Source organism: Thermobia domestica, chromosome 2 (assembly GCF_964235325.1).
Source record: "Thermobia domestica chromosome 2, izTheDome1.hap1.1, whole genome shotgun sequence".
NCBI lineage: Eukaryota > Metazoa > Arthropoda > Insecta > Zygentoma > Lepismatidae > Thermobia > Thermobia domestica.
In genome coordinates, this window is record NC_137455.1 from 64,687,651 (window position 1) to 64,712,785 (window position 25,135).

Sequence of the window (25,135 nt, forward strand, 5' to 3'; positions counted from 1 at the left end):
TAATGTAAAAAATAAAGGTCTATGCAAAAAATAAATAATGGACATAGTGAGATAAAATAAAATGTTATACATACCGTATTAAATTACAGTATTTAGTTATGCTACAAATTAATACACACAAAACTTTCAGTGAACAAAAAAAAAGAAGCCTACATACGTTTTCCAAGGCCAAGACAAGCTCCTCCCTCTACTTTTGGTTCCCTTTGATCTATTGTGCATATTATGCTCCTTTTTCCATGTCTCTAGACCAGCTAGAAAAATAGTTGTTGGTTTGGAAATCACTATATAAATTGCACTTCGTTCAAAAAGTTGCACGGTATCTAGGGCCTTATATGGCGGTGAACTAAAGATTAAATGTGTAGGGTAACAAGTAAACGAAGACCTTTACAGACAGCGTAGTTCATATACCTAACCTCTCATGGAATGTCTAAAAAAATTTTCTAAACGGTGCATTCCGGAACTTGAAAATTTCCGTTAAAAAGTATATTTTAACATCCGTTGTTCCCAACACAGGTTCCGACTAATTAAGAGAATTTAATATTTTTTTTTCGTTTTACCTTTAAATTCACGGCTGTGAAATATTTCCCTTTAATAAGGAGCCTGTTGAAGGAAATTTTTGCGGTATGAAAAGCTGTATTCAAAATCTTATGTTCTTGTTAAAAGAAAATAAATCCACTTGAAATTATTTTTTATATCTAATTATGTGTTAATCCTACAATATTTTCTTCTAGGGTAACATTGTCCGTTTCAAACAGCAATAATTTACAATGTATAATATTGATATTTTAAATGGAATAAACTGATTTGAGCGAGACATGGAGCGTGAATGGGAAGAAGGTAAAGTTATCGAAAACAACAGGAGAACACCTTGGAAATGTCCTCTTCTGAAAACAATCATACTTACTTTGAAAATATTACTTGTTTAGCATACACTTTGCAAAATATATTTTCTCATTGAATTGTTAACGTCTCTCAATTTCAATCCATTGTTTCAGAGGGTTCATAATTGTAGTGCTACACCTTCAAATTTCAATTTTAACTCAGAATTTTGTCTATTTTTGTCCACCCAAGAAAAATTTTGTACCATTAAATAAACGAGGGAAGGCCATTTAAAATTTGGGCCACTTCCATCACCTGTCGTGAGACATATCCAAATTCGAATTTTAACTAGCTTAGAATTTTGTCCAATTATTGTCCATTTTTTTCAATCCAAGAAAAAATTTTGAACTATTCAAATTAACAAAGGAGGCCCATTTCAAAAGTTGGTCTTTCGATCAGCTTTAGTGCGACATCTTCAAATTCGAATTTTAATTAGCTCATAATTTTGTCCGGATTTTATACATTGGTGAACCACGAAGAATTTTTTTTTTACAATTGAAATAAACGAGAGAGAACCATTTGAAATTTTGGCCACATCAATCACCTGCAGTGCGACATCTTCAAATTCGAATTTTAACAAGCATAGAATTTTGTCCAATTTTTTACATTCTTGAACCACCAACAAAAAGATATATACCATCCAAATGAACGAGGGAGGTTCATTTCAAAATTTGGCCACTTCGATCACCTGTAGTGAGACATCTTCAAACTCGAATTTTGATTAGCTCAGAATTTTGTTGAATATTTTCACATTTTTTACAACCACGAAAAATTTCGTACCATTCAAATAAACGAGGGACGGACATTTAAAAATTTGGCCACTTCGTTCACCTGTAGTGAGACATTTCAAATTTGAATTTTAACTAGCTTGGTGGTACAAAACTCTCCAAAAAATATTGAAAATTCTAAGCTAGTTAGAGTTCGAATTTAAAGATGTTACACTACTGGCGAATGAAGTAGCTAAATTTTGAAATAGCCTTCCTCGTTTATTTGGATGGTACAAAATGTTTTGTTTGTGTTACAAAGATTAGACAAAATACTAAGCTTGTTAAAATGCGAATTTGAGCATGTCACACTGATCGACGTGTCCAAAATTTCAAATGACCCACCTCGTTTATTTCAATGGTACATAATTTTTCTTGGTGGTACAAAAATGTACAAAAATCAGACAAAATTATGAGCTATTTAAAATAAAGTTTTTGAACATGTCGCGCTATCGGTGATTGAAGTGGCCAAATCTTTAAGTGGTCCTCCCTCGTTTATTTGAATTGTACAAAATTTTTTCTTGGGTGAACAAAAATGGACGAAAATTGGACAAAATTGTGAGCTAGTTCAACTTCGAATTTGAAGATCTCTCACTACAGGTGATCGAAGGGGTCAAATTTTGAAATTGCCCTCCCTCTTTTTCTTGAATTTTACAAATTTTTTTCTTGGGTGGACAAAAATAGACAAAATTTTGAGCTAGTTAAAATTTAATTTAAAGATGTCGCATTACAACTAAATGGACTCTGTTTCAGGAGATAACTTTTATAAGATTTTTCTTTCGGTACTTTTATACTGCCACAGGACCACGTAGGCCCACGTCTCATATAGTCTCGCTAATGAACGGGACGTTAAACTCAAAATCAACAGAAATGGTATTGTGTTGTGTTTCTACAACTTAGCAAGTGAAATTGGTTTATTCGTTCCATGAGATAGTTTCCAATGCGAGTACACTTTTCTGCTGACAGTAGTTGCAGTGAAGATGAGTGCTTAACAACGTATGATACATCAACTGTTACTATATGATTTTGAACTGAGGCATAACACTGCAATAGCAATCTAAAACATTTGTCGTTCGAAAGGGGAAGGTGCAGTGAAGTACAGCATTAACAACCCATTCTTTTTTTTTTTTTTTTTTTAATTTCGTGCAGGTTGAAAGAATGTCGAAGTACAGCCATGGTCCGGTCGTCCCAGTGTAACAGACTCTGAGGTCATACGACAACCCGTCGAGGAAAATGCAAAAGCACACGATTATTCTCAAACAAACTCGGCATGTCCCATTCCACTGAAGTGCATCACTTTCACGAACTCGGGATATCCATCAGGAGATGCTGTATTGTGCCACTTGAGTTGAGCCCAGCTCAGGCCCAGAGCATAATAGACGTGTGCCGACAACTGCTGCAAAAAAAGAAAAAAACGCGTCGTATGCGTCTCCTGAAAGGTAATGTCACATTGACGGAAGGTAGTTTTTTTTTCTTTCTGAAATCCAAAAGTGTAAAAGCAGTGGTTGAGTAAGGGCCAACTTTCTAATGATCTACCATCAATTCCAATCTATATTCCAAACCATTGGTGTACTACGCCAAAAATATTCTGAATCGGTGAACCAAACGCACATCTTGTTGCAACATAATAATGACAAAGCGCATTCGGCTCGAAAAAACGCAATAAAATATTCAGGAACATGACATGAAACTAATCCCATATCTGGCATATAATGCTAACCTTGCCCTTCGAATTTCTACCTAGTTTATGTATGGTGTGCTTCCCGAAATCACGATGCTTCGTTAACTAGCACGAAGTAAAAACAGCAGTGACTGACTTCTTTGCCTGTTAGGATGTAACTCATGTGGTTCGGATTCCCCGTTAATCAGTAGGTCTACGTCTCATATAGCTTCGCTGTTGAAAGGGACGCTAAGCTAAAAATCAATCAATCAATCTAAGGATTTAACGTAGTATCAACATGGAATCGATGAAGTGGCAGAAAAGTGGCTGCAGATAGTCCAACATGAAGAGCTATATTTTGATTGTTAACCACTTTTAATTGTATTGTAATAAATACAGATATGTAGTGTAGCAGAATAGTCCAAGACAAATGACTCACCTGTGTAATTATTGTTCGTGTTGATAATGCATTCATTATATTAAAAAAGAACAAGTCGAAATTTGTATAGCAAATTTATCATGACCATTCAAATAGACAAATGTCACTATTTTTGAAATACAGGAAAGAATCTGAGAAACCATTTGTCTTCCTTCGTATAAAAGAGTTGATCATGTGAATAAATAAATTTATACCGTGCTAAATAATTCGTAACTTCTTATTCAAACCATATAATTAAATGTAATTGTTTTCATGTATGTGTTATTGTTACGTTGTGACCAGATATGTCATATGGAACAGATGTTTCCAGACAATAACAGTCTTCCAAAATGACAATGAATAATTATACACAACCTATTAATGCGTTGTTTGAGGAACAACAGGATTACCAATACTTTCCTTTAAGTGCTCAATCCTCCGACTTAAATATCATTGAACATCATTATCACTTTTAGAGTTGGGTTGCCACTTGTCCCGAATTAGGCGGGACATGGTAATTTTAAGAAAAAAATAAGTATCCCGAATTACGCCTAAGAGAAATGTATTGTATGGCGGAACACAAATTTATCCAAAACACAAACTATGCGACAGAAATTCTCAGCGACATTCGAATCCTAGTGTGTATCTACGACTATCGAGATGTTGATATGATTCTGTCGCCAAAAATTTTTGTCATAACAGACAACCATTTCCATTACTAGTATTTTTGTTTGTGTGAAAGCAGATAGTAACAACGTCGCTATGATATTTGTTCAAAAACCGGTTCATTTCGATACCTTTATGTTCAAAGTGGTGGAAACACAGCAAGTTATTGGATAGGTAACTAATACACATAGCGTAGAAAATTTGAAACGCACACATGTTTTATGTGTGGCAGCTACTGTATAATAATTTGCATTCACTATGTCGTTGAAATATGTAAAGAGATTTTAAAACAAAGCTTAAATGAAACAATGTACGGTAATTCATATCATGTCCTTTACAAAGTGATTTGCATCTTGTTTGAATGCTTTTCCCGAAAACAGATTCTAATCCTAAACTAGTTAGGTAGAACTACTTATCTTATAGAGCAGCAATAGAGTGACTAGTAGGGAGCACATGATTCGGAAATGTACATGAAAAACTGTGGAGGGAAGGTAGGTTGAAAATTTGGATTTTCAGGTAACCGTTTGTTACTTATAAACGTCTATTAATATTTCTCTGATTTATTTATAGTCTGAAGAAGCCAGATTCTTCAGAAAGGCCTTCGAACGCGAAGTTATAGTTAAATATTAATACTCGTGCATACCGTATATATCTGTGTGAAATATCACTCCATTTACTTAAAGTTGAAGTTGAGAAAGTAAATTGTTCACCAAATAATTTCAACTTTAAACTTAAATATACAGTATTTTTCAATACATCACAAAACCGTTCATGACGAAAACCGTTATATACACTTTAGCTCCGCTTCACTACTTTGAAGTAAATATGACAGAGTCGAATAACTGTTATTCATTTCCTTACACACAAAAAAACCTTTTATGGCTAATGGACATCAATCATTCTATATCGAATAATACTGAGAGAGCTGTTAAGTTTGTCGCCCACACACCATTTTCTGAGCCAGTTTCTGCTCTTTATACGAACATTACATTACAAACGAATTAATGCAACACGCAACTACTATCCCTCACATTCATATATATATATACTTGTATATGAAGAGAAATGGAAAATCGTGAGCGGGAAAGCGTGTCGCTAGTTTTTTCAAATTTGAAACCTCTTACAATTTCGATATAATCTTATGATAAATCGGTTAAGATATGAAAATTGAAATAAATGAACTTTTAGTATATTCTAACTTCAGACGCTTGTTTTAGGATTTCCTAATTCATATTGGACTTCCGAAGAGAAACGTCAAAGCGATTTAATGACCGTGTCAATAGCGACAACTTCCAGTCACGACCACTCTTCAGTTTTCTAGAAATAGGAAAAGAAAGAGTGAGAAAGAAGAAGAAGAAGGTAGGAGAGAAGGAGGAAAGGAGGAAAAGAAGAAAGGTAGAGGAAGTTAGAGGAGAAGGAATTCCTGGATAAATATGGGAATGTGGTGAAGGAACTCGAATAGTTATTAAGAAGTAATTCACATACAAATGCTATTACTTGAGGATCGATTCTGAAGTGAACCGAAAGACACACATATTTACTCATACGACCCTGACCTGGATCCAGGCAACTGCACAAGTGGGAGTTGCCTCGACCCAGCTCGGGTGACGAGAAAGTTTTACTAAATAGTTTACCTGATAGTTTTCCAGATGTTACATAATCTTTATCCAGTATCTGATTTCCCATAGTGGAAATCAACCACGAATTTGAACCGGAAAAAAAAAGTCACGTATATATTTTCCACAAGTAGAAGTTTTGAGGTTTCTGAAAAGACTGTCGTTATTTTGGCTCTTCCTATAAAGCCGATTTTGAGTACTTTTGAGTTTCTTATTCCTTCATGACCTCCGTCATGCACTAATACATATAACATATTATTATATTTAATACATATATTACAAATACTATCATCCTAAATCAATATTAATGCTACCTCTTAAAACTAAGTTTATCATTCATTCACGCACACTCTCATACATACAGGACAGCGTCTCGACATGGATAAATTATTTAAAAGAAACTATCTAACTACAATTTAGTGAACATTTATGAAATCTATTTTAAAATTAGACACAAATTATTATGAACATGCAATCAACATACATATAAATATATCGATCTACATATGAAATTGAACAATAGTGTTTAGATTATATATATATATATATATATATATATATATATATATATATATATATATATATATATATATATTCACTTAAAATATTGAAATATATGGTACGAATTAAAAAAATGTATTTATATTTTCCAAGATCATAGCTGAATGAAGAAAAAGAAGAAAGAAAAAACTTTATATGAGGATTTGAATGAGTCTTTTCTCATATATGAAGATTTTAAGTAAATTAAACGAGTCCTGTCTCGTAATTAGCGATAAGCGTTAATATCAGACTAAATATCAAAGCATCCTTTTCTGGTGTCCAAACATTTCACTTTACTGTATTCCTCGTATATACACATGAAATTAGGTTACTAATCGTAACTAGGGTTACCAGATCGTGAAAGTGAAAGAAGAGTACACTTAGCAATGACTCTTAAAAAAAAAACAATATAATTGAATAAAGTGCAACTTAAATTTCACTGTAATATTAATAATTTCACTATAATAATAATAATAATAATAATAATAATAATAATAATATATAAATATTATACAAGTTTCCCATAATGTATTAATAAAAAAATAGTAGTAATGAGTTTGATGACGACCACCCAATGCAGTATGACGAGACCGAGAGACAGTAGAGACATGACCCATACGAGCTAGGCGGTGCCTCTAGAGCGATCGAAGATCTGCAACCACAACGATATGCTGCATATTGTCCAAATAACCAAAACAAATACTAAGAATATAGGCCAGCATTCGTTTATGCATGTAATTTATCAAACTTCTCTTCTAAACGTTTTAGTATACCAAAAAAAATAAAAAACAAATTCACATACAAAAGATATGATAGATAGAACTAACCCAATCATAAGAAGTACGAAAGAACCAATAATGTCCTTCAGAGACAATGGTTGAATAAGATTATGATTAACACTGGCCGAACGTTCATTCAGCATAGAATAACACATAGTATATTCCCAATGCAACATTATACCTGATTCTTTAAGATTTCTCACCAATATATTAACTATTTCCACCAAAGGAGATCCCTTGTGAAAAATGTAACCAGAATACAAACCAACGAGTTTCTCACTCATAATATGAAGTTCTGGTATCATATTGGCATCGAGAAAGTCAACATTACTTAAATAATTAGATTGAAGCACCTCTGACAAAAGTGCAATCTCTCGGTCGCTCACTAATTTGTTTAGTTCATCATAATCTTCAATAAGTAGATATCTTTCACTTATAATTTTATGAGTTTCACTATGTTGTTCTTTCAATATTTGTATCCAGTACATTTCATCGGTTCCCCACTTCATTCCAGTGTTAATAAATTGTTCTAAAGTGTCTATTGGAGATTCGTACACAGGAATTGTTAAGAAAGATACAAGATTACAATTATAGGCTGTGATCAGCAACACAGAAGTTAAGAACATACATACTATCATATGTCTTATAACTACAATGTTATCATTAGGAACTCCAATACCAACAAGTATACTAAAACAATACAATAAACAGTAAAAGTATGACAGATAAGGGTTTCTTATTTTAATCAATAAATTATATAACACAGAAAACAAGTACAGATGGACGGAACAAAGAAATGTATACATTATAATTGCAAGCCACACTTCTAGTTTCAAGGGAGATAGAATGGACCATAAATATTCTACGGGCTTAGGAGATGGAGTCAGAAGTTTGATATCAGATTGTCCAGCTGGTACAGAGTAATCAAGATACTCTGAAATGGATACTGTAAGGAATTCAATTGGAATTGATAATTGAAATTTTAGACTTTGTAGTGCGCCAAAATAAGTACCGCTAGATTCATTATCTGATACATCCCCCCAGTCATTTATTACGTGCACATCCCACGTAAAGTTGTGCTGTTTGGATAACTCCATCATTGTTTGGACATCTATTCCTTCGTATCCATCTGCTTTTACCACTGTGTATGGACTATATGGTGTCATCAACAAATTCATTGAAATACCTTTAAAATCAGCCAATCTGTTTGTTACAATATTCTGTTCAATTACTAGGTTTCCATCAGACCAACTACCTATTGTTTTATGTATATATGGTCGCAAATTGTTCTCAAAAATGTGAGTCAATATTATATACGAGTTCTTAATTTGTGCTTCTGTGTGATCATATTTTGGAGCTACAATATAAATATATGGATAAAACTGTATCAATTTACAATTCAGATACTGCTCAGAAAAGTCTTCGGTTGGATCAACAAGTACTATGTATTTTCTTACAATTCTCTGTATCGACAATTTGTCAGTTTTGTAAATAGTATATAATGTATTACATATATTAAAAGATGGCAGGATAAATATAGAGCAACCATGATTCATCGCTGCGAGAATATACCTAGATTCATCAGTGTCACCACTATACCACTTTGAAAGCCCGTTCTTAATGTGTATAAAAGGGATGTACGTTTCATTGTGGTAGATTTTCACAAAATTCTGTACAGAATGTTCTATGTTAATTGTAACAATGCAAGATTGATCATAAACTAAGTTGTTTAGTAGATCTCTCAGAAGATGAAGAAATTGAGGAGAGCCTTGAGGGTCAATGTCCAACAGCAACGCTGTACCTACTAAGCACCAAGACAAACTAAGAGACACGAAGTAACAAATCATTATTACTTGATTACTTTACAGTTTAAGATATAAAATTATATACTATTTATTATTTACACATATGGAAAGAAATTATACTCAATATCCCAGATCAACATTAGAATTACTTATATTAGCAATGTTTGCTGTGTTATACGCATATATTTTTTTCCGACAATTCTTTCCACGGAAGTACATTCCACTTAATTCGGCTTTACATTAGGAATTGTTACAAATAGACTCTCCAATTATAAAAGCAATTCAGAGAAATAAAACCTTTTATCACGTCACATTGAATCTCTATAGATGATAGGAGATAAAATCATATTTCACGAAAAATTAATATTAATATCCTAATATAATACTCTAACTTCAGTGTCAATTTTGGTAATATCTATTAAATAAAGACTGGTATGGCGAATAAAGCAAGTTTAAAAGTTATCGCTAGTTCATGAAATAAATTTTACTTTTGTTATTCCTTAAAATGCAACAAACCACGCCTTCCAGTTGTTAAAGAATTAATTGTACATAACTAACGTATTTCCGGTATTAGTGTTTCAATCTAAATTTAAGAAGTCCATTTTAACCATAATAGAACCATTAGTCATAATTTATTGGTATAGTAAATAGTCATTCAAAGTCGAAATAAAGATATATGTATATATATCTACATATACTTCAACAAAAAAAACACTATTTCGAAAGTAATTTCCCCGAAAAAAATTCTAAATTCTCACATAAAATAATAGTAACTAGTTCTTATAGACTATTACCATGTTTCGAAAGATATTTCTAAATTGGTTTAATACTATGCTATAAAATACGTGTTAATATAATAAACAACTTCTTCCTAACTACAATACGGTCATTTTAATTTCGTAGCAAGTGATATCAACGTCCATATGACATGTGTTCAAAAACAAGCTTCTTTCGCTAAATGCTTTACCCTTCATGTTCAAAGTAGTGGAGAGAAACAGCCAGTTATCCGAAACATTTCTGTCGTCCACTCCTAACAAAAGTAAATTTGGAATACACGTGGTGTAGCCATCTTTTATATGTAGCTACCGTTTATTGATTTGAGTTCACTATGTTGTTAACCTGCAACGAAATAATAAAATAAGAAATCAATTCAAAGATAATAACTTATTAGACAATTATAGTTTTATATGCATATCATGTTTACTTATACAAAGTTTTGCTTTTTGTTCCTCTAACCTCCTCATTCTAACGTAGTAATATGGGGGCTACTTAGTCAACAGGTCAGGGTATAGTGACTAGTTTTTTTTACCACGTGTTTCAAAATACTCTCTATAGATGAAAAACTAGAACTGAAGGAAGTATCCGTAAGAAAAATGTATACAATGTTTAAGGAAAAAATTATATATCATATTTCTTCATAACATTTAATTATTGTTCAAACAAGTGTTACAAACCTTCAAGTAAGCATATGTTTACATTAGATGTTCAAAATGTTGGCCGTTGGTGGCCAAACACCTAACAGAACGATGAGCGGTCAATGTATCAATGACACAGTCATGTATGCACATGCCTCTGTAATCTTCTTGCAAAAGTTCTCGAGCGTGCGTGGCTTACTTCGATACACTTCATGTTTCACAATTCACCACAAGAAGAAGTCCATGGGGATAAGATCTGGCGAACGGGGACAGAACTGAATGGAACATGGAACACTTCAAAACGTATTTATGTTGCTCAAACGTTAAGCGTGCTCCTGCCATTTTTATGTCACTAACCGTGCTGAGAGTACCGACATCTATTGAGCGAGAAACCGTACTACAACATAATTTCAACTGAAAACAATTGACAATACTGACATCTGTTGGGCGAAAAACCATACTACAATATACTTAAATATCAGAACAATTGTGAATGCCAGTATCCTAATACAGGATGACAAAGAGTGTATACATTTTTCTGGCGGATTATGTAGACTGGATAGAAAACTGGGAATTATGATTCTAACTTACATAAGAACTTAGTAATTACCATCATTAGACCAGTTGCCATTTGCACAGACCAATTAATATGGATAAGGTATCCTGTAGACGTCGTCCTACATCAATATTCTGAGTTAAAGGGAGTGTGAAGAAATCAGATCCATTACAAAACGCTGCGTAATGTAGAATCGGAAAATGATGAAGAATGACTGATATACCATATAACCGTGTTTATATACAAGAAACAAATACTATTCTTTTACTTACAATTTGAAACGTCATTGAAGCTTCCATCATCATCAATAGGGCCGCGGTGGCTCAGTGAGATTCGCTGACTGGCTGTCGCCGGGAGTAGACGTTGACAGTTAAGCTCCGGGAATAGTGATTGTATTTGCGAGCTTCGCCTTTCTTTCGACATTACTATAACTGAACAGGGTTTGCAAGTTTTGGTAGTGTTTTGTGGCTCCAGTGTTAGTGATACCATGCAGGAACTTCGTAAGAATAGTGTAAAATTTGGTTTTGACAAAACCACACGCACGATACGCCCTAGCCCGGCTGAATTACATGCTTGGTTATGTGTACATTTTCCCAACAAATTTGAGGATATCCAAGCTTTACAGCTCCATAACGAAGAATATTGCATGTTTGTTCAATTCAAAAATAGTGATAGTTACGAAAAGTTTATGTCTAAGGCTCCAGACAAATTATCTTTTACCCATTTTGATCAATCTGTCAGCGATGTGTACATTATGGACGCACAAGTTAATCTCACACGAGTTAAAATTATGGACTTGCCATTCGATTTTCCTAATGAACAAGTGTCTCAGGTATTATGTAATTATGGTGAAATTAAGAGTGTGGAGTATGAAGTCTGGAAAACTGTGTTTCCTACACGCCTTTATAATGGTAACAGGATTTTTTCGATGACGTTAAAAAAGCATATCCCTACTCGATTACATTTTGACACTATTAAAGGCAATGTCTCCTATCCAGGACAGTTACAAACTTGCCACGCTTGTGGATCACTCGATCACCTGATTTCCACGTGTAAACAGCGTCGACGTCCTGCCCGGTCCACGCGGCTGGAAGGGGACACCCCTGTAATGACAGATCTACGTCATGTTACAAAAACTACACGTCATGTACCCGAACGACCTGTGCCCTTGACATCCTCTGTTAGTGCTACAAATTCCGACGCTACGTCCCAACAAGTGTCAACACTGCTGTCTACTTCAGAAACTGATTTCCCCCAATTGCCATCAAATGACTCATCCGCTACCATAGTACCAGCTAAGCAACCTTCAGTTCCCACTGATTTGGATGATGGGGTACCATGCCCCCCGAGGCCCCCCCAGGCACACCACCCTCATCTCTCGCTTCATATGCGACAGTAGTACTTCATGATCCAGCGACAGGCCTTCCTTCTGCTAAGCATGGCACGACCCAGGATGTAGTTCTTCGTCCAGCTGTGCCTTTGCCCGCTGACGTGTTTAATGATGATACAACCTGTTTTTCGCCTATATTATCAGTAAAACACGTGAAAAAACGCAAACCGAATATACGAGAAAGTGTGAGTGACCTCCAAACGCCTGACCTTGTGGAATAGCAACTGTGGTAAGACTTCACTGGTTTCCTTGTTTCGTCTCGTCATCACGAGTTGTATGCTGTTCTGGTGTTTTGCTTCTTGCTTGTGTTACTTGCGTTATGTGGGAAAGCTTTGTCAATTTGGATTTTTCCTGCTTGTATATAGCAAAGACATTACTCTATTTTCGAGAAGTTCTTGGTTTTGTGTTTACAACCCAGTGTTTTTTTTTTTTTTTTTTGCGTGTGTATATGTGTGTGGTCAACACTATGTATGGTGTTTCGCAGAGTTACTCAGTGTGTGTGCTGTTCTGCGGACGAGGTACACTTACAGGTATGTGTCCTGGAGATTTTTACGGCCTTGTAAAGTACACATTTATCTTGTGGGTACGCTTTTTGTGTTTTACCTAATGAACGCTGGGGTCAACTCCCGTTCGTATTTAACTTTAAACATTAATTCTATAAGCAGCATATCGAATAAACAGCTATTAGCGCACTTCATAGCGCTTCACGATGCTGATATTTATTGTTTGCAGGAGGTCAAGGATCCCGACCTATCCTTTGTGTCTAATTATACTGCTATTGTGAATATTGCGCCCCCATCATTGGGCACTGCTTTACTTGTGAAACGAGGCCTCCACGCTACTCATATCCAACTATCCTCGTCAGGGCGGGCCATTCGATGTGTTATTGATGGTATATGTATTTTGGCTGTCTACGGCCCCTCAGGGACAAATCAGCGTATGGCCCGCGAACGTTTTTATCACGAAGAAGTTGTTGACCTGCTACCTATTACACGATATCCAATTTTGTTTCTTGGAGACATGAATTGTCACATGTGTCCTCAAGATACGAGCGGTGAATATCACCCATCTCCAGCTTTTCATCGTTTTATTTCACATTTGGGCTTAAAAGACATTTGGCTTCATTTTCATAAGAATCATACTTTTACTTTCAAATCAGCCCAAGTGGGCTCACGCTTGGACCGCTGCTATCTCCCGGCAAGCCTCCTAAGCAGAGTATTTGATGTACAGCAATATGCGGCTTGCTTTACAGACCATACAGGTATTAAGCTGGTATTACGCTTTCCGACGCAACTTCCCAAATTGTACGGTCGTGGTTATTGGAAATTAAACAATCAACTGTTAACCATCGACCACGTCCGGTGTTTATTTCATGCTAGTTGGACACGATGGCTACGAGCTCGCACGATCTATCCTAATATTAACATGTGGTGGTGTCGCTACATTAAACCCCAAATTCGAACTTTCTTTCAAGGCATGGGGAAATTACATCGCCAAAATTATCGCGAGATGCACGAATTCTTATACAGTGTCCTATGTGAACTGTGGAACCAACCAAGTAGCGTTTCCAATATGGCGGCGATCATGTGTGTTAAGCACCAATTGAAACAGCTGCAACATACTCAATCGCTAAGCGTCCACATTGACGACGGGACGGCAGATAGACTTGTTTCTGAACCTTCGTCTTTGTATCATTATGTTAAACGCCTAAATCGCCAACAACATCAGTTTATCTCTCATGTGTCCACTTCGGATGGGCAACAGCTCACTATCAAAGACGCCTTGTACGAGCATTTTCAGGAATATTACACGTCATTGTACGCATTACCCGACGTTAACATAGTACCTCCCCCTTTCCTTACCAAGATCCCATCGTGCCTATCCGAACAAGACTGCACTTCCTTACTTGCGCCCATCACTCTTTCCGAAATCGAGACAACCCTCTCCCAAGTTAAACGGAGTACATCTCCGGACAGAGACGGGATCGGGTACCGCTTTTACTCCAGTTTTTTCCCACTAGTCGGTCCAATACTCTGTGAATTATTTAATTTTCTGTTGCAAGGTGGACCGGTCTATCAACATACAGGCGTTATCATTCTACTACCTAAAGGCGGCAATCCGACAAGCGTGGCGGACTATCGCCCGATCACACTTCTAAACACAGATTACAAACTTTTTACTAAGCTTTTAGCCAATCGTATTAAGCAAGTTATCCTTCCGTACATCTGCCCCGCTCAAACGGCTTTACACCCCACCAACAATATTCATACCGCACTTGCGACCATTCGCGACTTCCTTGCTTATGCCCAATTTCAATCCCTTCCCGTAGGAGTTCTTGCATGCGATTTTCGAAAAGCCTTTGACACCCTAAACCACTCTTATTTGTTTGAAGTCTTACAACAGTATCACTTCCCTCCTCAGATACTTACCGTTCTGCACCAGCTTTATCACAATGCTACTTCCCAGTTACAACTTAATGGCCATCTTCTTCCCCCTTTTGGGATTCATAAAGGTGTCAGGCAAGGTTGCGCGCTCTCGGGAATATTGTTCTGCCTTGCACTAGATCCTCTCCTTCATCATTTCCAGCATCCCTCTACATCGGCTCTTCACAGCTTCAAGCAATTGACAGCCATTTCGTATATGGATGATCTAACTTTCCTCTGTGCTACCACTGCTCAACTTGTCTCAGCGTTACGAAAAGTCGAAGACTTTTCCCTAGCGAGCGGTTTGCAACTTAACCTACACAAAACAACTCTTCTGACGGTCAATAACTTTCAGACCTTGCTTCCCAGGGACGTCTTAACCTCTCTGACCTGCACGACAGAATCCCTCATTTTAGGCGTCCGATTTCAAGCCGTATGCCGCTCGTCTTACGACCATATTTGGCAGCCATTACTTCAGGTGCTGCGTATGAATTTATCATTGTGCCGCTCACGAACGTTCACTCTAGCGCAACGCATTCACTATCTGAATATTTACATTAGTTCTAAACTCTGGTTCCTAGCGCGTCTTTTTCCACTGCCCGATAAATATGCGCGCCAAATTGAGTCATTATTTGGTTGGTTCATATGGAAAGGCTACATGTTCCGCGTGCAACGACGCGTTTTATATCTTCCGACTGCGCGTGGCGGTTTAAATCTCATTAGTGTGCGTCACAAATGTCGAGCTCTTTACATGCTCACCACCCTACATCATTTGGAACATGCCTCCTCTCACACTGCGCAATGGTTCCAATGCTGGGTAGATCGCCTTTGGCCAGGGAACAATCCTGCCCATGTTCGTTTTCCTGAATCATGTCCAACATACATCTTACAGGTCATCCTGGCCTGGTCGATGGTTCCGAGTGACAATCCTTCCCAGGCTTGGACTCCTAAATCTCTCTATATCACACTGTTGCAATCTGAATTGATAAATGTCACCCCCCTATGTGAAGTCAGAGAATCGCACCACAATTGGCCTGCTATTTGGCGTACCATTCAAGCGCCGTATCTTACATCCCCAATGAGAGAAGCCTGGTATCGTTTAGTAAATAACTTGACGGTCACCAAAACCAGACTGTTACAGATTGGTAGGAGTGCGTCCGACATATGTGACTTTTGTCCGCAGGTGGACACTTTAGAACACCGATATACACAATGCACGGCTACGCGACCTGCGTGGCAAACTCTGTGTTCCTTTCTTGGGCTGATTTGTCGCGGTTCAGGGAGATATTTCACCTTTGATCTCCTTTTATTTCCGGAATTTCAGTGGTTCCCGCCTACCAAACAACGAGCAGTTACCTGGCTCATCTGCTCTACTATTTTATTTATAGACAACTACCGACCTTTCTGTGACCGACATCTATACCTGACATACTTGAACCGAGTTCGGAAAAAACAGTTTACTCACCTCGACGAGCAAAGATTGTTCGCTCGATTTCTCCAGGTGACTCTTGATGTTTATTCTTAAGCTGCAATGTTGTTTGTTTTTGTATATTCTCCTTGCACATATATTTTAGGTGTTCATATTAGTCTTTAGATTTAAGCCCATCTATATAAATATGTCTCTATACATGTCTCTCACGCAACTGTAGCACAGAATGTATTCTATATTGCTCTAAATAAATACAATTAAAAAAAGTGGTAGAGCGTTCACCTCTGGTGCTAGGGGTCTCGGGTTCAAACCCTGCTCCCGCCAAGTGAACTTTGTGGTGGACAAACACCGTGTGCGTGGGTTTTCTCGGGGTTTTCCTTCTCCCACTTTCTTCATTCCACCATTTTCATTCATTTCTCATAATCACCGTCTCCTTTAGCCTAACCGGAATAACCGTGTGACGTTAAACTCAAAGATTTCATTTCATTTTTCCATCATCATCAAACTTCAAACTCACCTTCCAAGTCATCACATAAACAATATGCAGTGAAAACTATTTATACATTATAAACATGTTTCACAAGATGAGAATAAATACAACGTGACTGAACAGTAGTTACACTGAGAAAATTGTTTCTTTTCTGAGTGAAAAGTTAAATAGAAACTCACTTGCTAGTAGCCGAATTTCTGTTGAAACTACCCTTCTTTGTTACTAGTAACCCAGCAATACTCGATTAAACCATACTCTGCTCTTTTAACTTATTTTTGGACTACTAGTTACCGGGAAAATTGGCAAAAAAAAAAAAACTTAACCAATTCACTCTGTTACGTTAAATCCGAAGAATGTCACTTCTTACCTTCTTTCAGTAATAATAGCACTTTGATCTCGGTAATTGCGTATCGTGCTTGATAATTGCCGAATACTTGGGTTATTTTAGACAATCATATCGGCTATTTTAACCCTCTTCTTCGATTGCAGTAACCGTCGCAACGGTAAATTTTTGCAGCCTGCAGGCTTTTTTTTTTTTTTAATATTGCTGTTCTTAATAACCTTCTCGGTTCCTTTAAACAAGTCTCGCTGTAAAACTAACGATCCATAAGTGATGCGTTGTGAGAATGCACTGGAGAGTATTTGCGTCATTGATGAACATTCTGAATGTCATCTATGCTGGTATAGTGGCTAGCACGTTCAACTTTGGTGTACCTGGTCCTGGGTTCGATTCCCGGTGGAAGAAATTATATGTCAGTTTAAATGTCCTTGATAATTTTGTGTTCTATGTGTTAAGTAGAAGATTGTAAAAGAGTGGAAGGAAGAAAATTAGGTAAATCAAGTAACTGAGAAACGGTTGGTTAATCAATTAAGTTCCAATAAAAATATATAGCCAAGTATGTTAAGGCGTTATCCTATTGATCCATGGATTAATGATTTGAATTTTCTTTACTCTTTTTAATGTTTTCTCTTAGTTTTCTTAATGGTATGTAATTGATTAAATCTGCTGACCAAACAGGTTTTTTTTTTTTTTTTTTTTTTTTTTTACATATTACTTTGCCTACACTAAATAATATACTCGGTTAAATTAGCCGAGCACGGAAGGTCACTTTTACCAATTCCATTTGCTACATTAAATAGTTCTGCACGGTTATCTTTACCTCACACGTACTCGGTTAATTAATCCCTCGGTTGAACTAGTCAAGTATTTGGTTAAGTGAATGAAGATCAATTAGCCAAGTAGTACTTGGTTGCAGGAACTAAGAGACTGCAGTGTTATATGTTGACAAAGCAACTCGGTTACTGGCATCTGAATTTTGCCAAAGTTAACGTTGTAAATTTTATCAGTGTATATATTTATGGTTAAAAATAAACTTTTACCTCTTTTACCCCTTATCACTAATAACTTGATGCTATACATATAGATTTTGTATAATATAGCAAGCCCTGGTAACCTTCAATACACATCCATATACCCTTACTCCTTGAACCAGTTTCTGAGCTTCCTCAATATTTTGAAAATACTTAACGTCATATATATAACGTATTCATTTAATTTCCGAATTTCTTTTAGTACTAACTGTAGCTTGAAATTTTCAGTGCACGTACAGTACATGTGGCAACATCTGATGATGTCACAGCATTTTTGCTCACCTGAGCACAGGCGGTGAGATATGATCGCGTGCAGTGTGTTGTGAGATACGTATCGAGTTGTGAAATAGGTGACCGAAAGGAACAGTGAATCTATGTTAAATTTCGACAACTACTGAGACGTAAAGAATGTTGCAAGCACCATTCGATGACGCATCAATCAGATCACAATAGCCTTTCAGTGATTTGTACGTTTCCAAGCTAGAAGAATGTCCGTAGATTCTGGTCGTCTGTCCGTGAGTCAGAATGAGCAGAAATTTGGCTAGGTTAGTGCACTTATGAGATCCGACCTTTGACTGACTCTTAGTGAAATTGTAACAAAATAAGCATTTTCATCGATTCAAGTCACCAAATTTTACACGCAGAGCTACTGATGCGGCGTTTATCGGTGAAAATTCTGCTGAGGATTATAACACGGTACCAAAATTGCATTCGTGTTACCATCAACAAGGAACAGGAGGAAGCAACCGCCTATGATTTAACATTCTAGCGAGTGTGATCACAGAGGATGAATAATGGATTTACATAGACGACACTAATACCAAGGTAATGTTATGGGACGCTAAACTTCAAAGGAACAAACCAACCACGGTAATGTCGTCACAGCGGAAATCACCTAGATGCTTTAGATCCAGAAAGGCTTGACAAGGCCGTATCACTACACAGATTGCACTTTAACAATACAGACAATCGGTGGTTATAACAAAACCAGAGGTGGTTTCATAAGTTCAGCACTCAGTTAATTAAGCTTTATAATAAAGAACTCTGGAATTTTCCATTGCCTTAAATTCAAAATATCAAATAGAGGCGCTTTGAGTCAAAATGTTTGTACACTTATAAAAATAGTGCTTATTTAATAAGGCTTAGTAAAAATATATCAGTGTTAATTTTAAGTAAATGTTTGTATCTTAATTTTCAGTCGGTAAAAAGCACTGAGTTTACAGTGTATCATGTTGCTTTTTGTATAATGTATTAAGGTAAGTCTTAAAACTACTTAAAACCACAAAGTCCATTGATTTTATACTTTCATAACTCATCTACATTACATACATATTTTTGGGCGCACTGGCCATTCGACCTGTTTTGCAGAACATGATTTCAAAAACCTGGATGGATACTGACCTCGAGATATTTTAAAACAAAATTCAGATATTTTCATATTTCGAATATTTTATATTTCATGTTTCGAATATATATTTAACAGATGAAAAATTCGCCGCATACATTTGATTTCCATGTTGTCCAAATCTATTGCAGACCAAGTAGACCTTTGTGTAAGGGATTACGTAGGGGAAGTGGGGGCATAATGACTCCCGGGGCAAGATGGTCACCCCGGTATATAGCGGTGTTAATCTGGTGACAGAATTGGTACTACTGCACATGCCGTAGTTAATGTGGCGTGAAGTGTTTAGAAAGGGAGATGTCGCTACCTTCAACAGCGTGTGAAATAAGCGGAGAAAACTATTTTCATGGTTAGTGGATATAAGGTATGTAATGAATATTCTACCTGTTGCTGAAAACAGTAATTACTTGAATAAAACATAGTACACACATAGATAGTAAGAAAGGTTTGACCATCAAACAATCATGCATGATTTCCGTGTGGAAGATGGTGATAGCAGAGAAATTGCTTTTGAAAGTTATATCGGGATTGGGGCATAATGGCCTCTTAAAATTGTACAGGAGACCAAAATACCCCGTGATCAATTGAGCAGGGTACCATATTAACCCGTGAATATTATGAAGGTCAGTGTTCCATGTGATCGAGCGTGTGTCCTTGTTTGTTATCTTTAACATGTTATAGATCTAGTATCGAAATTTTGTTTGATAGCCCCTCTATTCCACTTTGTATTTTCTTTTTCATGTAGTTTTATTTTAGTATTATTTTCGTTTTTATAGTTTTCCCCTCATTGTTCTATAGTTGTACAACTGGTTGTTTTATTAACATTTTCAATGAATAAGGAAACTAGCATTTTCTTATCGAAACAGAACATAATTTTGGTTAATATATATGCTAAAAAGATGGGGCCAATTTACCAAGGGTCAGAGGTAAAGCGATCATTCACAATTGGTCATTTTTTTGCACATACAACTTGTTGGTAAAACTTTCACGCTTTACACCTCTTTACATTTGCAGAAGAGAGAATAAAGAATATTAGTAGTAATGGCAGCACCTGAGGACACTTTTTGGCCCCTGGGTTCCTGCCTCAGGACCCATGGTCCCTGGCCGGGGTCAATGACCTAGGGGTACATAGGACCATCCCCTCTAAATTTTGGCAGGGGTACCATGGCCCACCCCCTAAATTTTGGCAGGGGTACATAGGACCACTCCACTTAAATTTTGGAAATTGCCAAATCTAAAAATTTGGTATGGTAGCCTAGGACCACAGTATGTACCTCTATCCGTATTGGGGGTCTATGTCGTTCCCTTTCATGGGTAAAAAATTGCCAAAAAGTCAAATTTCGGGGGTTTTTGACCTAATTTATCAACTTTGATGAGGTGTTATTACCCTATATGGTTATATCAGCGTATACAGGGGTCCATTCCCTTTCATAAGATATGGGTATATTAATGCACCCCTTGAAAAATTTGGGAGGGGTACCTTGGCCCACCCCTTAAATTTTGGAAATTGACCAATTTATACATTGGGTATTATAGTACAGGACCCTAATATGTATTATGATAAATTTGAGTGGTCCACCTCGTTCCCTTCTAGGGGTACAGAATTGCCAAAATATAAACGTAAGCAATACGTAGTACCACGTGTTTGGTTTTTGGTCGATTTTATCCCCTTTGATGAGGTGTTATTATCCTATATAGTTATATGGTCATGTATAGGGGTCCATTACCTTTCATAAGATATGGGTATATTTGTGCACCCCGGGAGGGGTACTTTGGTCCACCCCTTAAATTTTGGAAATTGCTCATTTTATATATTTGGTATTATAGTACCGGACCCTAACATGTATTATGATAAATTTGGGTGGTCCACCTCGTTCCCTTTTAGGGGTTCAAAATTGTCATAATATAAACGTAAGCAATACGTTGTACCACGTGTTTGGTCTTTTGGCCCAATTTATCCTCTTGGATGAGGTTCTATTACCTTATATGGTTATATGGTTATGTATAGGGGTCTATTCCCCATCATAAGACATAGGTACATTTGTGCACCCTGGGAGGGGTACTTTGGCCCAACCCTTAAATTTTAGAAATTGCTCATTTTATATATTTGGTATTATAGTACTGGACCCTAACATGTATTATGATAAATCGCTTGGATGAGGTCCTATTACCTTATATGGTTATATGGTTATGTATAGGGGTTTATTCCCTATCATAAGACATAGGTACATTTGTGCACTCCTTTTAAAATTTGTGAGGGGTACCTTGGCCCACCCCTTAAATTTTAGAAATTGCTCATTTTATATATTTGGTATTATAGTACTGGATCCTAACATGTATTATGATAAATTTGGTTGGCTCACCTCGTTCCCTTTTAGGGGTACGAAATTGCCAAATTTTAGTACAACCACGTGTTTGTTTTGGCTCAATTTATCCCCTTGGATGAGGTCCTATTACCTTATATGATTATATGGTTATGTATATTGGTCCATCCCCTATTATAAGACATGGGTATATTGATGCACCCTTTAAAAATTTGGGAGGGGTACCTTGGCCCACCTCTTTATTTTGGAAATTGCCCAATTTAAACATTTGGTATAATAGTATAAGACCCTAATATATATATATTACTATAAATTTGGGTGGTCCATCTCGTTTGCTTTCATGGGTACGAAATTGCCAAATTTTAGTACAACCACGTGATTCGTTTTTGACCTAATTTATTCACTTGGATGAGGTCCTATTACCTAATATGATTATATGGTCATGTATAGGGGTCCATTTTCTATCATAAGACATAGGTACATTGATGCACCCCGGGATGGGTACCATAGCCAATCCCTTAAATTTTGGAAATTTTTCAATTTAAGCATTCGCTATCATAGTACATGACCTCAATATGTATCATGACAAATTTGGGTGGTCCACCTTGTTCCCTTTCATGAGTAAAAAAATGCCAAAATATAAACATAAGCAATATGTTGTATCACGTGTTTGGTTTTTGGCCGAATTTATCCCGTTTGATGCGGTCTTATACCGTATATGGTCATATGGTCATGTATATAGGTTCATTTCCTATCATAAGACATGAGTACATTGATGCACCCTTTAAAAATTTGGGAGGGGTATCTTGACTCATCCACTCAGTTTTAGAAATTGTTTAATATAAGCATTTGGTATCTTCGTTCAGGTCTTCAATATGTACCACTATAAATTTGGATGGTCCACATCGTTCCCTTTCATGGGTAAAGAACTACCAAAAATCAAATTTCGGACCCTTTGATAAGTATTTAGGTTTATTACCTTTATATGTTTATGTTCTCTTTTAAATTTGGGAATTATAAAATAATATAATTTGGTAAACGTTTTCTAGGACCCATTGTAGATGTTGGTGTTCCTCTTATGGCCAAATATTCAAAATTTAAAGATTATTGACCGGCTTTATTATTAAATAACTACAGGATTTATTACTTTTTCATAAGACACAGGTGTATTCGTGTACCAATCTTAAATTTTGGGAGGGGTACATTTCTTATTGTCATATCAATAATTGGTAATTGTTCTTAAAATTGGATAGTATCTCATTCATTGGGTAAATCATTATGATCACGTGATCAGTTATTGACCTATGATGGGATTAGGAGTCCAGGACATTGGTACATTTAAACTTTGTAGGATAATTTGAGAATTGTCAAATGAAATTGAGTCATTGGTATTGATTATTACAGCCAAATATAAACGTAAGCAATACGATGTACCACGTGATTGACCTTGATGAGGTAGTGTACAGGGATACATAGCTAACCTTATTGAATCTTATGACTCATAGTCTTAAGGGAATACATGCTACAACACTGGCAAAGTTATTGTTGATGCAATTTGAATGGTTGATCACAATCTTTCGTGCAATCTGATTGGCTGATCACTATCTTTCGTGCAATCTGATTGGTTGCTGATTTTCAAATCTTTGCTGCAATCAGTTTTAAGTTTTGTTTAACATTTAAAAAAGTTTTTGAATTTTTTTTTGTTTGAAACTGGTTTGACATTTGTTTTCGTTTGATATTTTTAGTTTGAAAATTTTTGTTTCGAAATTTTTGTTTGAAATTTTTTTTCAAAATTGTTTGTTTGAAACTTTGGTTTGAATTTTTTTCGTTTGAAATTTTTAGTTTGAAAAATTTGTTTCGAAATTTTGTTTAATAAATTTTTGTTTCAAAATTTTTGTTTGAAAATTTTGTTTGAAATTTGTTTCAATATTTTGTTTGAAATTTTTTCGTTTGAAAATTTTTAAATTTTTTGTTGCAAAAGTTTGTTTGAAAATTTTTTGTTTATAATTTTTTGTTCGAAATTTTTGTTTTGAAATTTTTCGTTTCCAATTTTTTTTGTTTGAAATTTTTCGTTTGATTTTTTTTAAATGTTTGTTTTAAAATTTTGGTTTGACATTTTTAAAAGTTTGTGCACTCATTAGTAAAGAACCGAAACTGTTTAGAACAAAACCTCTGGCAACATTGTGGTGCAATAGTACACGTCAGAACATGATAATGCAACGTCATCAGTTTTGCATCATATATAAGTATCGTTCGAGTTAGTATTCATGGTAACATCATCATGGCTACTTGTCTGCAGTTTCTAAACACACGTGATGTGATGAAATCGTTTACCAAGATTACTGATTTACAACAGAATGTACCTTATAGAATCTTAGCTAGCCAAATGATCCCTACAAAGTTTGGATTAAGAATCGTAGTGAAACTTGAAAATGATAAGAATATAATTTTACCAGCAAGATATTTACCCATGGAAGCATCAAAACAAGAAGAACTGCTGCGTTTCTTAAATACTGGATCTGTATCTTTATGTTACAAAGGATTCTTGGTTCGAAGTCATCAATTTGAATTTAGTACACAGCCAGATTCGTCAGCAATTGTAATGAAATCATGAATTCAAACGTCAGCACATTCCTTTGACGTCAGACATAGTTGTATGAATTTGGTTGGTCAGCATGACGTCAGCAACTGTGATGAAACCATAAATTCAAACGTCAGCACATTCCTTTCCAATGACGTCAGCCGTAGTTCTATAAATCAACCAATACACTGCCATCCCACGAAATCATTTGAGCAAGTGCTTTTCAGGAGGAAAGATGTGTACTTCTAACGATAAAGAGTTCATCTTCGCAAGCTATTATCCAATAAATATATTTCAAACAAAACATGTGATGATTGGTATCAGTGCTAGAACATTTGAACCAGTAATTCGATTGGGCAAAGCAGAACAATTTGGTGTACAACTGACCTTTGAAGAATGGCAAATATTATGTTCACGAATCGACCAAATGAACAATTATTTTCATGATGAGCTAAATGTGACCACAGTCAAATCATTAGGCTCAAATCATGAAGTGGTGCTGCGTACAGTCCTTGAAGATGGTGCTGTTACGTAAAAAGAGTACATTGCATGTCCCTCGCAACATGGTGTATCTAACACAAACGGAATGGAACAAATTCATCAGCGTATTTCAGTGTGTTAAACATG

At 36.0% G+C, this 25,135-nt stretch overlaps 1 protein-coding gene across 1 annotated transcript in view; it reads right to left on the reverse strand.

Moving 5' to 3' along the window:
• Nucleotides 1-25,135, reverse strand: part of LOC145679057 (glutamate [NMDA] receptor subunit 1-like) — an 87,930-nt gene that overhangs the window by 13,557 nt on the left and 49,238 nt on the right. The window contains exon 3 of the mRNA XM_081749655.1: nucleotides 7,371-10,246. Coding sequence (XP_081605781.1) covers nucleotides 7,371-9,169 — 1,799 coding nt within the window. The 5' untranslated portion in view covers nucleotides 9,170-10,246. The remainder of the gene's footprint in view (nucleotides 1-7,370; nucleotides 10,247-25,135) is intronic.